Genomic DNA, 15709 nt, shown 5'->3' with positions numbered 1-15709 from the left:
ATTGCATGAATCAGACATTTTACTTTTTTATGTATATTTGACAGGTGAGAATGTAAAGATAACAGGATCTTATATCTGGGATGATGTTACAATAGAAGATAACTGTGTTATAGAAACTTCTGTCATCTGTGATAACGTTACTGTATACGATGGTGTTACAGTTAACCCGGGATCAGTCATTGCTTGGGATGTAAGTCTATAATGTTATTATGTACAATAGAGTTAAAAAAAAACAACTTAGTGTTTCAAATAATTTTACCATCTTAGAACAATAAATTTACAGAAATTACAGCATCAATGATATTTCATACTAGTTAAGAAGCACTGATTTCCTAACTGGTGATACCATGGAAACATCTACCAGCAGTCATTGCATCAACCAGTGTTGTATACACAAAAGGCATGTGTGGTGCCCAAATCAAAACAACTGAAAAAAAACTTATGAATATCAAATTGTAATAGCATTGAAAACCAAAACTTCATGAAAGTTGTGCCAATCTGACACAGCTAATCTATTTCTGTGGGTCAAAAACATATATTGGGAAATATATTCAAATCAAAATCAGATAGGAATCACGCATAATACTTACTATCAGATAGACTCAAATAGATCCTTAAATAAGGAAATGTGGGATGTATCTAAAAACTCTGACATTTATTATGGTATATCCTTAATTCCTTTAAAACTTTTGTACTTCAAAGAGGATCTATAATACACCTTTGAAAGTATGCCATTTTGATTTTATTAATGCAAAACATTAAAGACAATCAACGGTTTCAAGATAAAAAAAAATATGAACAGATGAATATAAGCATACAAAAAAAGATTTGATTTTATTTTCTAACGAGCAACATTAACACAAGTGTCCATTTTGATCATCATCCTTGTTAAAAGTACAGCTGAAGTTGCAATTGAAATAAGAAAGAGCTCAATATGAGAATTCAATATTAAACAGCTAACTAATTATACCCCTGCTTTATTATACCCCTGCTTTAAAAAAGTGGGGGTATATTCTTTTACCTCTGTCAGTCCATCGTACCATCTGCCATCTGTCTGTCCGTCATGAATATTTTCGTCACATTTTTCTCAGGAACTACAATACAAGGATTTCTGAAATTTAGTTTCAGGGTTTATATAAGTTAGCTTTACAGTGTGATGTGTTTTCAAATTCATCACTCAACAACTTCCTGTTTACCAAACAATTGTATCATTTGCACATGATAGCCAAGTTGAAAATTTTCGTCACATTTTTCTCAGGAACTACAAACAAGGAGTTTTGAAATTTGGTTTCAGTGTTTATATAAGTCAGTTATAACGTTTGATGCGTTTTCAGAATCTAAACTACTCAACAACTTTCTGTTTACGGAAATATTTCGGTAGGGGATCATCAGTAAGCAATAGCTCACAATTTCACTTGTTTATTATGTGTACCGGTATATATAATTGAACTTGCTTTTTATGTACTGTAGGTAAAAGTTGGTCCAGGAGTACGACTGCCGCAAGGTTGTATGTTACAGTCACATCCTGTGGACGATGATGATGATTTTGGTGATGACCTTCCTGAGGCTGATCAAGGTCAACAGGTCACAGGTATATATATATGACCTTGACTACAAAATACTTTGTAAAACAGGTCAATTCAGCCCTGTTTTTGTGTTTTAATTTGCACAAAGGGTCACTGATTGTTATTCATACTACATTATCAATTACCGAAAAGTTAATTCAATTGAAATGCAACCGAAAAATATTACATGCTATGATCATTTCAATGCAAAAGTTTCTGAATTTTCAGGCTGCGTAGGGAGCACTTTTCATTTATATAATTTTATTGCTATTTTTATTATGCCCCACCTACGATAGTAGAGGGGCATTATGTTTTCTGGTCTGTGCGTCCGTTCGTTCGTCCGTCCGTCCGTCTGTTCGTTCGTTCGTTCGTCTGTTCGTTCGTCCGTCTGTCCCGCTTCAGGTTAAAGTTTTTGGTCAAGGTAGTTTTTGATGAAGTTGAAGTCCAATCAACTTGAAACTTAGTACACATGTTCCTTATGATATGATCTTTCTAATTTTAAAGCCAAATTAAACTTTTGACCCCAATTTCACGGTCCACTGAACATAGAAAATGAAAGTGCATGTTTCAGGTTAAAGTTTTTCAGGTTAAAGTTTTTGGTCAAGGTAGTTTTTGATGAAGTTGAAGTCCAATCAACTTGAAACTTAGTACACATGTTCCTTATGATATGATCTTTCTAATTTTAAAGCCAAATTAAACTTTTGACCCCAATTTCACGGTCCACTGAACATAGAAAATGAAAGTGCATGTTTCAGGTTAAAGTTTTTCAGGTTAAAGTTTTTGGTCAAGGTAGTTTTTGATGAAGTTGAAGTCCAATCAACTTGAAACTTAGTACACATGTTCCTTATGATATGATCTTTCTAATTTTAAAGCCAAATTAAACTTTTGACCCCAATTTCAGGGTCCACTGAACATAGAAAATGAAAGTGCATGTTTCAGGTTAAAGTTTTTGGTCAAGGTAGTTTTTGATGAAGTTGAAGTCCAATCAACTTGAAACTTAGTACACATGTTCCTTATGATATGATCTTTCTAATTTTAAAGCCAAATTAAACTTTTGACCCCAATTTCAGGGTCCACTGAACATAGAAAATGAAAGTGCATGTTTCAGGTTAAAGTTTTTGGTCAAGGTAGTTTTTGATGAAGTTGAAGTCCAATCAACTTGAAACTTAGTACACATGTTCCTTATGATATGATCTTTCTAATTTTAAAGCCAAATTAAACTTTTGACCCCAATTTCAGGGTCCACTGAACATAGAAAATGAAAGTGCATGTTTCAGGTTAAAGTTTTTGGTCAAGGTAGTTTTTGATGAAGTTGAAGTCCAATCAACTTGATACTTAGTACACATGTTCCCTATGATATTATCTTTCTAATTTTAATGCCTAATTATATTTTTTATCCAATTTCATGGTCCATTGAACAAGGAAAATGATAGTGTGAGTGGGGCATCCGTGTACTTTGGACACATTCTTGTTTAAATTTGGTTTATTTATACCTTTAATTTTTTAATATGAATATAAGGAAATGTGTTGTATGAAAGGAGTAGGTTCAGTAAGACCCCTTTTTGGCCCCAAAATATAGCAGTTTTACAAAATTGTGAAAATGCAATCTTTAAGCTATATTTTGGAAAGTATAATGCTTCGGCTACATAAATATGGGCTGTTTTTGACAATGCAATGCACACATATCGCGTACTAGCATCATTAAGTCAAGCTAAATTACTGAAATCTTCAAAATTTTAGCATTTTGGTTAATTTTTAGACGGTTTCTGTCTAAAATGAAAGTGGCCGCATTCGTGTTCATTCATAATATTGAAATGGAAGTTGTATTTGATGATAATACAAAATATATATAAAGGTTGAGGATGAACACGGATGCGGCCACTTTCATTTTTGACAAAAACCACCGGAAAAGTGACGTTTTTTGGCATATTTTATAGATTTTTCGTATTTAAGCTTTAATCAAAGCGTTTTTATGCCCCACCTACGATAGTAGAGGGGCATTATGTTTTCTGGTCTGTGCGTCCGTTCGTCCGTCCGTCCGTCCGTCTGTCCGTCCATCTGTCCCGCTTCAGGTTAAAGTTTTTGGTCAAGGTAGTTTTTGATGAAGTTGAAGTCCAATCAACTTGAAACTTAGTATACATGTGCCCTATGATATGATCTTTCTAATTTAAATGCCAAATTAGAGTTTTGACCCCAATTTTACGGTTCACTGAACATAGAAAATGATAGTGCAAATTTCAGGTTAAAGTTTTTGGCTTCAGGTTAAAGTTTTTGGTCAAGGTAGTTTTTGATGAAGTTGAAGTCCAATCAACTTGAAACTTAGTATACATGTGCCCTATGATATGATCTTTCTAATTTAAATGCCAAATTAGAGTTTTGACCCTAATTTTACGGTTCACTGAACATAGAAAATGATAGTGCAAATTTCAGGTTAAAGTTTTTGGCTTCAGGTTAAAGTTTTTGGTCAAGGTAGTTTTTGATGAAGTTGAAGTCCAATCAACTTGAAACTTAGTATACATGTGCCCTATGATATGATCTTTCTAATTTAAATGCCAAATTAGAGTTTTGACCCCAATTTTACGGTTCACTGAACATAGAAAATGATAGTGCAAATTTCAGGTTAAAGTTTTTGGTCAAGGTAGTTTTTGATAAAGTAGAAGTCCAATCAACTTGAAACTTAGTATACATGTTCCCTTTGATAAGATCATTCTAATTTTAATGCCAAATTAGAGAATTTATTCCAATTTCACAGTCCTTTAAACATAGAAAATGATAGTGCGAGTGGGGCATCCGTGTACTGTGGACACATTCTTGTTTATGACTAAATCAGTTAAAATCTTTTACATAAACTAATCGAATCAATTGAAGTAGACACTTAAGTGTTTAAAAAGTGTCCAAAAACTTTCGTTAGATGAACCTGAAATTTGAGGCCAAAATCGGTCCTTACCGGACCTACTCCTTTAAATAAACAACCTGGAAAACTATATGTCAACACAGTTTTTCCTGAATTTAAAGACAATAGACAGCAATAATTAAAATGTTTTATTTTGTACAACTTGGAAAGCATTGAATAAATGAGCTCTGAATATCAAAGATTTTTAAAAGACAGTCAAAAGATACAAAAAGGACTTTTAAACTCATGAGTCGAAAAATAAAGACCAAGGCAAAAAGTAAAAAAGACCATAAAACAAACAACAGTGTATATATAATACACAACAAAGAAAACTACAGACTAAGCACCAAGAACGCCATCAAAAGCCAGGGGTGATCACTGCAAAAGACAAAAAAAAACCATAAGATTCTGACAAAAGAAAACCATTAACTAAATTAAAGTTTGTTTTCAGAATCTTCTCCAGACTACGGTGCCAAGAGTAAAGCCTATGAATATAGGGCCCCTTGTGATAGCGATGAAGAAGATGAAGAACTTAGACAGGACATATGGGGCCTTACACTTCATTCAGATGATGATATAAGTAGTGTAGATTCACATAAGAGTGATGAATTCTCTGATGAGGAAGAGGAGATGCAGGATGAAATTTCTAGTAAGTTATATAACGGACTGGTTTCCTGTTACAGTAAAACAATAGACTGGTTTTTGTAGTAAATAGTTTGATACACTGGTCTCCTGTTAAGGTGTAAAACCACCAAATCATAGTACGTAACATCCAGTTGGATACGAAAATAGGTAGAAAAATATATTCCCTTCAGTTTGACAGTTGTGGGTAATTAATCCTACATTTCATTGCAGTAAAATATTTCTGGGTCATAAACATATATCTTGGGTATTTCAAATCACCATTTTTTTTTTTATTAGGATTTTCTATAGAATATTTGGAAACGTGAGGTTTCATTGTGAATTAAGCTTGAACACAGGTAAAAAAGAGGTGAACATTTGAGTGGTTAACTTCCAGTGATGTTTTTTCTTAAATGCAATGAATGTTATGTGAATTGTTTTCTGTAGTAATGGACAGGTTAACACTTTACTCATGCCAAGTATTTCATTTTTTATTTGTTACAAAGATAAATTCTGCACATTTTTTTTAGAAGTGCAAATTTAACAAAGACTAATAGGGGAAAATCAATCTTGATATTTCACCATAAGTAAGAGAATTGATCTCTGAAATACAAATAAAAAGACAAATTCTACATATCTAATTTCAAATAAAGGTTTTGAAATTTAAAAAACAGACCTCGATACCTTTAACATATTTTTAAAACAAACTACTGTGAAAGTACTTTTATTCGTGGGGTACCAATTTTCGTGGTTTTCGTGGATGACTCTATCCACGAATTTAAGTGTCCAACGAAATAAAACAACCATTGTCCAAAAACGAGACTTGGAAAGATCCCCATCGGTAGGTTCGACTACTGATATGATCTAGATAATATATTAAATAACGCAAAATCTAAGAATACTTTAATAGCAGTCACAGAACTACAATTGCATGCAGGATTATACCCATTTAATCTTTTATAACCTAAATTGTACAACTTTTGATCTTTTAATTCTCATAAAAAATATTTTTGATCGATGAAAGTCAGATTTCCGGTATTGATATGCTAGTATGATAAAGTGTTCATTTTAATTCTCATAATTCTCGTACATATGGGAAATAATAATTTCATGCTGGGCTTGATTTTGGTAAGAATTATTTGACAACTCAAGATACGTTTATAGCATTTGTTTATGTTACTGTTTTCTTTAGGTGACATGTTTATGGCCTAATTAACACCTTTGATGGTCTCACTTTACCATGGGTTAATTAGTGTTATCACTACGATTTACACGGGTCTATGTTTACTTTGCAATTACCCTCAATCCAGACTATTTGTAACCTTCTTTCTAAAAGCTTTAATTTTTCAATATTTTTTTTTTTTTTAGAAAACTAAAATCCACGAATTTAAAAACCCACGAACATGTAAATATTGCTCAAACCACGAAAATTGATACCCACGAATAAAAGTACTTTCACAGTATATTTTGTTTAATTTTGTGCCTTGTAGTGTTTTATACAGAAATGATAGATCAACTGAGAAGATCAGAGGAAGAAAACATTAGCAATGAAAACATGATTCTGGAAATTAATTCTCTAAAGTAAGTCTTTCAAACAAAAAGGGCTCAACAAATGTAAAAATAATTAAGATCAAATAAAACAAAGTCAAAGACAATATAAACAACAACACACAATCAATAAACAGTAATAATAAATTGGAGCAAAGACATGAAAAACAATGGGTTTGTGTTAAGGTGGCTCGGGCCTATTCGAAGTTTCTATCAGAAGTGCCGTATTTTTTGTTATCTTATTCTTTACAGAAAGTGAATCAAATTGGTCGAAAAAAAAATAGGGGGTCGCAGACCATTTAAGCTCAAAATTTTACTTTTCAACCGGTATGTAAAAGGGACCTCTTTTCAATGAAATGATAGAGAAAATAGAGGTATTGACATATTTTTATTGGAATATCAAAAAAACGTTCTATGACACTTGGTCCAAAACTGTTATATAAAAAGCTGAACTATCGATTCAAAGAATGAGCGAATAAAAAACATAGGTCACCGATAAGGAAAAAAAATTATTTTGCCTTAAAACGTAAATTGTGCCGGGAAAATGGGTGAAATGTCATTTTGACCCTTTAAAAAATACGGATAATAACGAAAATATTCTATTAGTCACATAACTACAATGATTTAACATTTCTAATCAATCAAAATATTTTTAAAAAATATATCGAATTTACGACAAATACTTTTGTAATTCATGCGTGAAATTATGCGCAGTCGAATAGTCCCGAGCCACCATAAGATGGATTGTCTCATCTTATGCAGTTATAAAATAAAACCTTATGACATCAAGTTAACATTAGCAATTGTTTACCTATTTCCAGTTGAAGACACCAATTAAGACTAAGTACTAAAGGATTGCAAGACAATATATTCATAATTGATAATAACATAACGTAACACATTGGAAACAATGTAAACATTTGTAGGTGAATGAAAAGGTAGAAACATCAATTTTCATTGACTATTATTAGTTTCAAGTATTTGTCTCTAAATTTAATTAAATTGTGTGTTTCAGTGATTAAAGTAATATTTTTTTGTTGGTAAACATTTCATTGGAGGTTTTATTTCCATTGATGATTAAAGTAATATTTTATTTGTTGGTAAACATTTCATTGGAGATTTTATTTCCATTGATGATTAAAGTAATATTTTTTTGTTGGTAAACATTTCATTGGAGATTTTATTTCCATTGATGATGTTTTTCCTTGAAATAAGTGAACATTTCTGCTACATGTATAACCATACATGAAAAAGATGCACCATCAACCTTGGTAAAGTGGTTTGTGAAACAAGTTTTTTATAGTCTGCCTAATATTGATGAGTTTATTTTATATATGATTTTTGTCGAGCCTTCGACTTTAGTCGAAAAAGCGAGACTAAGCGATCCTACATTCTGTCGTCGTCAGCGGCGGCGGCGTCCACAAATATTCACTCTGTGGTTAAAGTTTTTGAAATTTTAATAACTTTCTTAAACTATACTGAATTTCTACCAAACTTGGACAGAAGCTTGTTTTTGATCATAAGAAAGTATCCAGAAGTAAATTTTGTAAAAATAAAATTTCATTTTTTCCGTATTTTACTTATAAATGGACTTAGTTTTTCTGCGAGGAAACATAACATTCACTCTGTGGTTAAAGTTTTTTAAATTTTAATAACTTTCATAAACTATCCTTGATTTGTACCAAACTTGGACAGAAGCTTGTTTATGATCATAAGATAGTATCAAGAAGAAAATTTTGTAAAAATAAATTTCCACTTTTCCATATTTTACTTATAAATGGACTTAGTTTTTCTGCGAGGAAACATTACATTCACTCTGTGGTTAAAGTTTTTTAAATTTTAATAACTTTCATAAACTATCCTTGATTTGTACCAAACTTGGACAGAAGCTTGTTTATGATCATAAGATAGTATCAAGAAGAAAATTTTGTGAAAATAAATTTCCACTTTTCCGTATTTTACTTATATTGAAGTTATAAATGGACTTAGTTTTTTTGCCAGAAACAAAACATTAACTCTGTGGTTTAAGTTTTTAAAATTTTTATAATGTTCTTAAACTATCCTGGATTTCTACCAAACTTAGACAAAAGCTTGTTTCTGATCATAAGATATTATTCAGAAGTAAATTTTGTGAAAAAAAATTCACTTTTTCCGTATTTTACTTATAAATGGACTTAGTTTTTCTTCCAGTTAACATTACATACAGTCTGCAGTTAAAGTTTATAAAACATTTATTAGATTCATAAACTATTCTGGATTTTTTTACCAAACTTGGAAGCTTCTTTCAATCAAAAGACAATATCGAGAGGGAAATTTTTATTGATGTTTTTCCTCGTTTTTGTTGAGTCTGCGATTAACAGCAAAAGTAGGCGAGACACTGGGTTCCGTGGAACCCTTACGAATTTTTCTAATACATTTAGTAGTTTATATATACACTTTTATTTTGGACACATAACCGTCATTGATTGTCGTTTTAGGCATGCCTATAATATAGCTATCAAAGATCTTCACGGTATGGTTCTCAAGTCCTTGGTCGATCTTCCACTCAGACAAAACACAGATGGACAGAAATTGGTAGTTGATATTAAAAAGGTGAGACTGAAGCACAATGAAAGTTCCTCAAAACACTCCACCCAAATTATTCTGTTTGGGTGGGATATATGTCTTTTTGATTTTTATGGCCCCACAAAAAAGTGGTAGGGGCAATATTGTTTTACCCATGTCTGTCATTCCATCATTGGCTAGCATCAAAGTTTTTAACATGTAATATTCCCTTTACTTAATATTTCATGCATTAAATATAAAGAAGTAAAGGAGTAGGTCCGGTAAGGACCGATTTTGGCCTCAAATTTTAAGTTTATCTTACGAAAGATTTTGACCACTTTTTAAGAGCCATTCTCTGTATAAAGGACCAAAATTAGTGTTCACACCTATGTCACAGATTTTTACCATTCTTTGTACACATACTACATAACTAATATAATTAACAAATAACACTTTAGAAATTGATTTTGGGCTTTGTTACTATGGAAATGGCGGCCATTTTGATTTTGGGCTTTATTTTCAATGAAAATTCTAAAAAAAATCCTTAAAATCAATGCTTATTTACCCTTAATCCTGACAATAAATGATGCAGACAATTATCACATCTAAAAGCTGTTACCTTTGCCTTTCTAAAAATATATCACACATTTGGCTGACAATTGTGTACATGCGCTTTTTTTCTATTGGAGAAGGGGGTGATTCTGACATCTAAATGAAAACCAAATTTCACCAAAATTCATTGAAGTTTTGACAAAATTTCCGAGATAGTTTATAGAAAATATTGCCAAAATCATGAAGATAAACCCCCCATTTAAAAATACTGAAGTGTCTATTTCATTTGAATCAATTAATTTATGTGAAAGATTTTAACTGATATAGTCATTAAAAACAACCCGATTCAAGCTCAAATATGAAAAATCTACCAAATATGCTGAAAAATGTCACTTTTCAGATGATTTCTGTCAAAAATGAAAGTGGCCACATCCGTGTTCATCCTCAACCTTTATATATGTTATGTATTATCATAAAATACAACTTACATTTCAATATTAAGTATGAACACGAATGTGGCCACTTTCGTTTCACACGAAAACTGTCTAATATGTAACTAAAATGCTAGAATTTTAAAGATTTCAGTAATTTAGCATGACTTAATGGTGCTAGTCAGGGGCGTGTCCAGGATATTTGAAAGCGGGGGGCGTAGAATAAAAAAAAATTTTGGACCTTTTTTGGCTTAAAAACATAAAATAATAGAGAATTGCACTAATGTAACGGTTCCTGACTTGGAGCATGTATATTTTATAGTTAAAGTGTCAGGGTGTGACATTTTTTATGCCGAGTTTTCTTCATTAATTGTCTATGGTATATTAAAATGATTGGATGGATCTTAACAGCAGTAGACCAATAACGAGAAATTCTAAACTCAAGGGTATAAGGAGTAACTTAACATTTCAATACCTAGGCCAGGATTTTATGAACGAGAGGCGTGATTACGGTTGAGGGTCCATGGGGAAGCTCAGAAGCTCCTGAATTTCAACAATTTAGCATTTAGTTTTGTTTTTGACATCAACATCTTTGCGAATTCTTTATCACATCAACAACAATGGATACTAATCGCAGAGTCGAACACCCCAGACTCCGAGAAACCAAATTTTACGGTTGATGATGACCCATCAAATTGGGGAATCCGTATAAAAAGAAATCAGAGTATGTGTTTAATTAATGAATATGATAAATTGCCATCATTCAATACAATACTAGCAGATTATAACGATAGTTTTTTTTTTTTTTTTTAAAGGGGGGGGCGTACGCCCATTACGCCCTTACCTGGACCCGCCCCTGCTAGTACCCGATATATGTGCATTGTATTGTCAAAAACAGCCCATATTTATGTAGCAGAAGCATTCTACTGTCCAATAAATAACTAAAAGTTTACATTTTAACAATTTTGAAAAACTGCTATATTTTGGGGCCAAAAAGGGGTCTTACTGAAGCTACTCCTTTGTAAAGTGTATGAAAAAAGTTGTTATACACTGTCCCCACAAAGGACTTTTTTGTAACAGTGTCAACAAACCATTAGAAAATAGCTCCAGATTATTAACCACTTAATTGCTAACATTACAAAGATATGCAAATAATTGTTGAGTTATCTCCCTTTGATTGGAGGTTTCTCATGTTTCATTGTAGTTAGTTGGGACAATATGCGCAATATATTTTCCATAGGTGGAAATGGTAATGTTTTCTACTGTAGCTCAGTCCATATTGTAAACTTGGTTATGTATGATGGCTCGTTTCGGAGTTGAGACATTTTAATGTATGTGGTTAAATTATGGGTACCAAGTGAGATTCATTTTAAGGAAATTAGAATACCATGAAAATATTTTTGTGATGCGGCTCCTTGTGGTAAATATATCCCTTTTTTTTCGCCCGATAAACTGTATGAAAATTTAATACATGTACTTTGAAAACATTTAAAAACTCCCTAGTTGTTACACATTTATTCTATGGTCCTCTACTTTCCAAAATCAACACAAATGGTTAATATCAGTCACTTGTTTAAAATAGAAACATGTACAATTCTACTACACAGAGATTTTTTGTTTACACAAATTTTGTGTTCCTCAATTACCGTAGAGGCACATTTAGGCCTAGCGATATTGACCCAGTTGTATAACCATTTAGAAAATATCTCCTAACTGAGCAGGTCTTCACTGTTAAATTAAAGTGAGCATACACAATATTGTTATTAAGATAAAATTGAATGGAGAACCTGTATGATAATATGTTTTTGTATGACTTTTTAAAAGTAGATATAAATGTGTCAAATATTTCAACACAGTTACTTTTCTTTTCATTTTGTTTCAGAATTTAACCAAACATTTACCACTTTTAAAAAATTATATAAAGCCGAATTCCACCGAGCCTCAAATGGATGGATTAATGGCCTTAGAGGTATGTACATGTAGGCATTGTTATACATACACACAAATTATCATATTATTGATGTTGTATGGATCACATGGAAAAAGATTTAAACTCGTTGCAAAATAGCAAATTGTAGTAAAATAACCCCACTGTAACTTCATTATAATTTAACCCTTTTGTAATACTGTAACTTCATTATAATTTAACCCTTTTGTAATACTGTAACTTCATTATAATTTAACCCCTTTGTAATACTGTAACTTCATTATAATTTAACCCTTTTGTAATACTGTAACTTCATTATAATTTAACCCCTTTGTAATACTGTAACTTCATTATAATTTAACCCTTTTGTAATACTGTAACTTCATTATAATTTAACCCTTTTGTAATACTGTAACTTCATTATAATTTAACCCCTTTGTAATACTGTAACTTCATTATAATTTAACCCCTTTATAATACTGTAACTTCATTATAATTTAACCCCTTTGTAATACTGTAACCTCATTATAATTTAACCCTTTTGTAATACTGTAACTTCATTATAATTTAACCCTTTTGTAATACTGTAACTTCAATATAATTTAACCCCTTTGTAATACTGTAACTTCATTATAATTTAACCCTTTTGTAATACTGTAACTTCATTATAATTTAACCCCTTTGTAATACTGTAACTTCATTATAATTTAACCCTTTTGTAATACTGTAACTTTATTATAATTTAACCCCTTTGTAATACTGTAACCTCATTATAATTTAACCCTTTTGTAATACTGTAACTTCATTATAATTTAACCCCTTTGTAATACTGTAACTTCATTATAATTTAACCCTTTTGTAATACTGTAACTTCATTATAATTTAACCCCTTTGTAATACTGTAACCTCATTATAATTGTAGGAATAACTTGGCAAATATTTACTTTATTAAATTGTTCAACAAAATATAGAATGTATTAGTCTTGTCAAAATCACAAAATTAGATATTTATGACTTCTTACAACTGTTCTCATGTTTATATCGAAATAGAGATATGTGGTATTTGTTACACATTTCTTTCATATTTTTCTAAAACTCCAGGTCATAGCTTTTTAAGTATTTAGTACAAAGATTCATTTTCATATACATTGTATTTGACATTTTTTTAAAAGATTGATTAAAAATGTCCTCGAATACATGAAGTTTTCATGATTTCTTTTAGCAAGTCTTAGTGATGTGTTGCACTATATTTATCTGGGTATGCCATACCGTTGGACATGTTGTCAGTTATCGGTTACTTTTATTTATACTTCCTACTTGCCACCAACATAGCATAGGGTATAATAAGCAATAGCTTACAGTACACCTGGGTTGTTGTGATTGCCTTAGCAGGGTTGCTGACACTTATAAGTCATTTGCAGAAACATTTGACATTGTTTAAGGAATTAAGTCTACATACCAACAATAAACACATATTATATTATAAAAAGTAACAGTTCTAATTATTACAGTAAACATGTCAAATAATATTTTAGGAGTTAAGTCTACAAACCAACAATAAACACATGTTGTATTATAAAAAGTTACTATTCTAATGATTACAGTACACATGTTAAATGATTGTTTTAGGAGTTTAGTCTACAAGAACCAAGAATCAACACAGTTCTAGTCAAGATATTACACATGTTGTATGACATGGATGTTTTAGAGGAACAAGTATTGTTTCGATGGCATAAGTCTATACCTCAAGGGGAGGAGGTACCTGAGAGGGAAAGGTTAAGAAAACAGGTCAGTGTAAGGAATTTAGTAACAAATGAGCTTGGGGGTTTCAGAAAAAAATATTTAAGAGAGTCAGTACTCAACGTAGTCAAAGGTTTATTAACATTTGCTCTTTGGTTGTGGTATTTTCACTTTGACACGTTCCCCCTTTCCATTCTCAATTCTATTTGTATTATGTAGACTAAAATGATCTAGTTACTTACTTGTTTAAATTCAATATGATATATGATATGCAATGTGCAGTATCTGCTATATCTCAGAAAGAATAACTTACATAATTATATCATTTAGCCAGGTTGAGATTTAGTTGGCCTTATAATATAAGGTGCATCTGATAGATATCAACCTTCAGCAAATAAATATTTATTCATCAGTTGGGGGTTTTTTTGATTGAAAAATCTCTATGCAAAGAAGGCAACTGTTAGAAAAATTGACTTGATAAAAGAACTCAACAAAACAGGCCAAATTTTTTTTAATTTGTATATAAATATTCCAAAATCATTCAAAGTCTTAAACATATCAACTTGCATAAGATTGATTTCTGTCTGAGGCAGCTTATAAACGAATACAATATCTCTATATAAAGATAATGAGATGAGGTATGTTGACTAATGAGACTACTGGGACAGCTATTCACCAGTTATAATGAGGTATAGGTAATAATATATCACTATAAAGTATGTAGCAATTAGAAAAACCCATACAGTCTGAGTACACAGTTATCATCTTTTGATTTTCGTTGTCCACAAATATAGTCCCTTGTGTGGACAGTGTGTTACTTGCCAATTTATTTTAAACCCCATCAAGTTTATTTCTTCATGTTTTATGCCTCTATTTAAATAGCCAGTAGGGGAATGGAATTACACTGCAAAAAATTTGGGTCATGAATTTGAAAGTTAAGTAGTGATTTGGTCCAGCTAAGAAAGGTGAAAAATTAGCTTTTCAGAAGCTGTCAAAAAGATTTCAAGACCCCCTTAACATAAAATTGTCCATAGAAGAGTTTTCTATAAATTTGATATAATTTGTACCAATAGTACAACACACTGTAAACATATTATTGAGAAAGCACAGGTGGGATTTTTTTAATTTTCATTTATTGTCTAAAAGAAATGCACTACAAAATTAACTGTGGCCTCAAACCATACTGCATAGTTTGTTATAAAAGGCCTGTATTTAAAAAAAAAAACTAGTAGCCATAAATAAAGTTTACAAAAAAAACTAATGTGTCAGACACGAACAAAAAACAACCACTAAAATATAAACTATTGACCTGTATCTACACTTACAAAATGTGGTCAAGTTGAAAAATATTTGTGAGTGCTTCATTGAAAAAAAGTGTTTTTTTTGCATGTATCAATTCTATGTTATTTGATTTCTTTGTCAATAAATATATGATTTATGTTTTGTGTAGGTGGAGCCACTTATAAAATGGTTACAGGAAGCAGAAGAAGAATCATCTGATGACGAATAACTGTTAACTTGTGATAATTGTGCTTGTACTGGTCTCCTTAAACGGAACAAAGTACTGATTTCCTGAAATTGAACAGTGTACTGGTCTCCTTTAATGGAACATTGTACTGGTTTCCTCAAATGGAACAATATATTTAATGCAAATGTGAAAATAAAATCTATAAATTGAAATACTGTCTTCCATCTTTGGTTTCTCACTATAATTAAATTGGCTTCTTCTACAGCAGTTTGGTTGAACATTTTGATTGTATAAATCAAATTGCATAACGGTCAGTATTTTGAATGAATTGCAATTCTAAGGAGGAGAGCTACGCTAGCCATCAAGTCACTGTAATTGTGTCAACAAGGATATATAATATTGTAGCTCTATCTATAACAG

At 31.3% G+C, this 15709-nt stretch overlaps 1 protein-coding gene across 1 annotated transcript in view; it reads left to right on the top strand.

Annotated features, from left to right (window-relative positions):
• Positions 1-15501, top strand: part of LOC139486610 (translation initiation factor eIF2B subunit epsilon-like) — a 31747-nt gene extending 16246 nt beyond the window's left edge. Inside the window, exons 9-16 of the mRNA XM_071271533.1 lie at positions 45-190; positions 1471-1591; positions 4910-5107; positions 6570-6660; positions 9105-9219; positions 12037-12123; positions 13711-13869; positions 15272-15501. Of these exons, the coding sequence (XP_071127634.1) occupies positions 45-190; positions 1471-1591; positions 4910-5107; positions 6570-6660; positions 9105-9219; positions 12037-12123; positions 13711-13869; positions 15272-15331 (977 nt within the window). The 3' untranslated portion in view covers positions 15332-15501. The remainder of the gene's footprint in view (positions 1-44; positions 191-1470; positions 1592-4909; positions 5108-6569; positions 6661-9104; positions 9220-12036; positions 12124-13710; positions 13870-15271) is intronic.
• The last annotated feature ends 208 nt before the right edge of the window (positions 15502-15709 follow it).

This window comes from Mytilus edulis, chromosome 8, assembly GCF_963676685.1.
Source record: "Mytilus edulis chromosome 8, xbMytEdul2.2, whole genome shotgun sequence".
Taxonomy (NCBI): domain Eukaryota; kingdom Metazoa; phylum Mollusca; class Bivalvia; order Mytilida; family Mytilidae; genus Mytilus; species Mytilus edulis.
The sequence above is the reverse complement of the archived record's forward strand: the minus strand, read 5'-3'. Positions and strand labels throughout refer to the sequence as shown.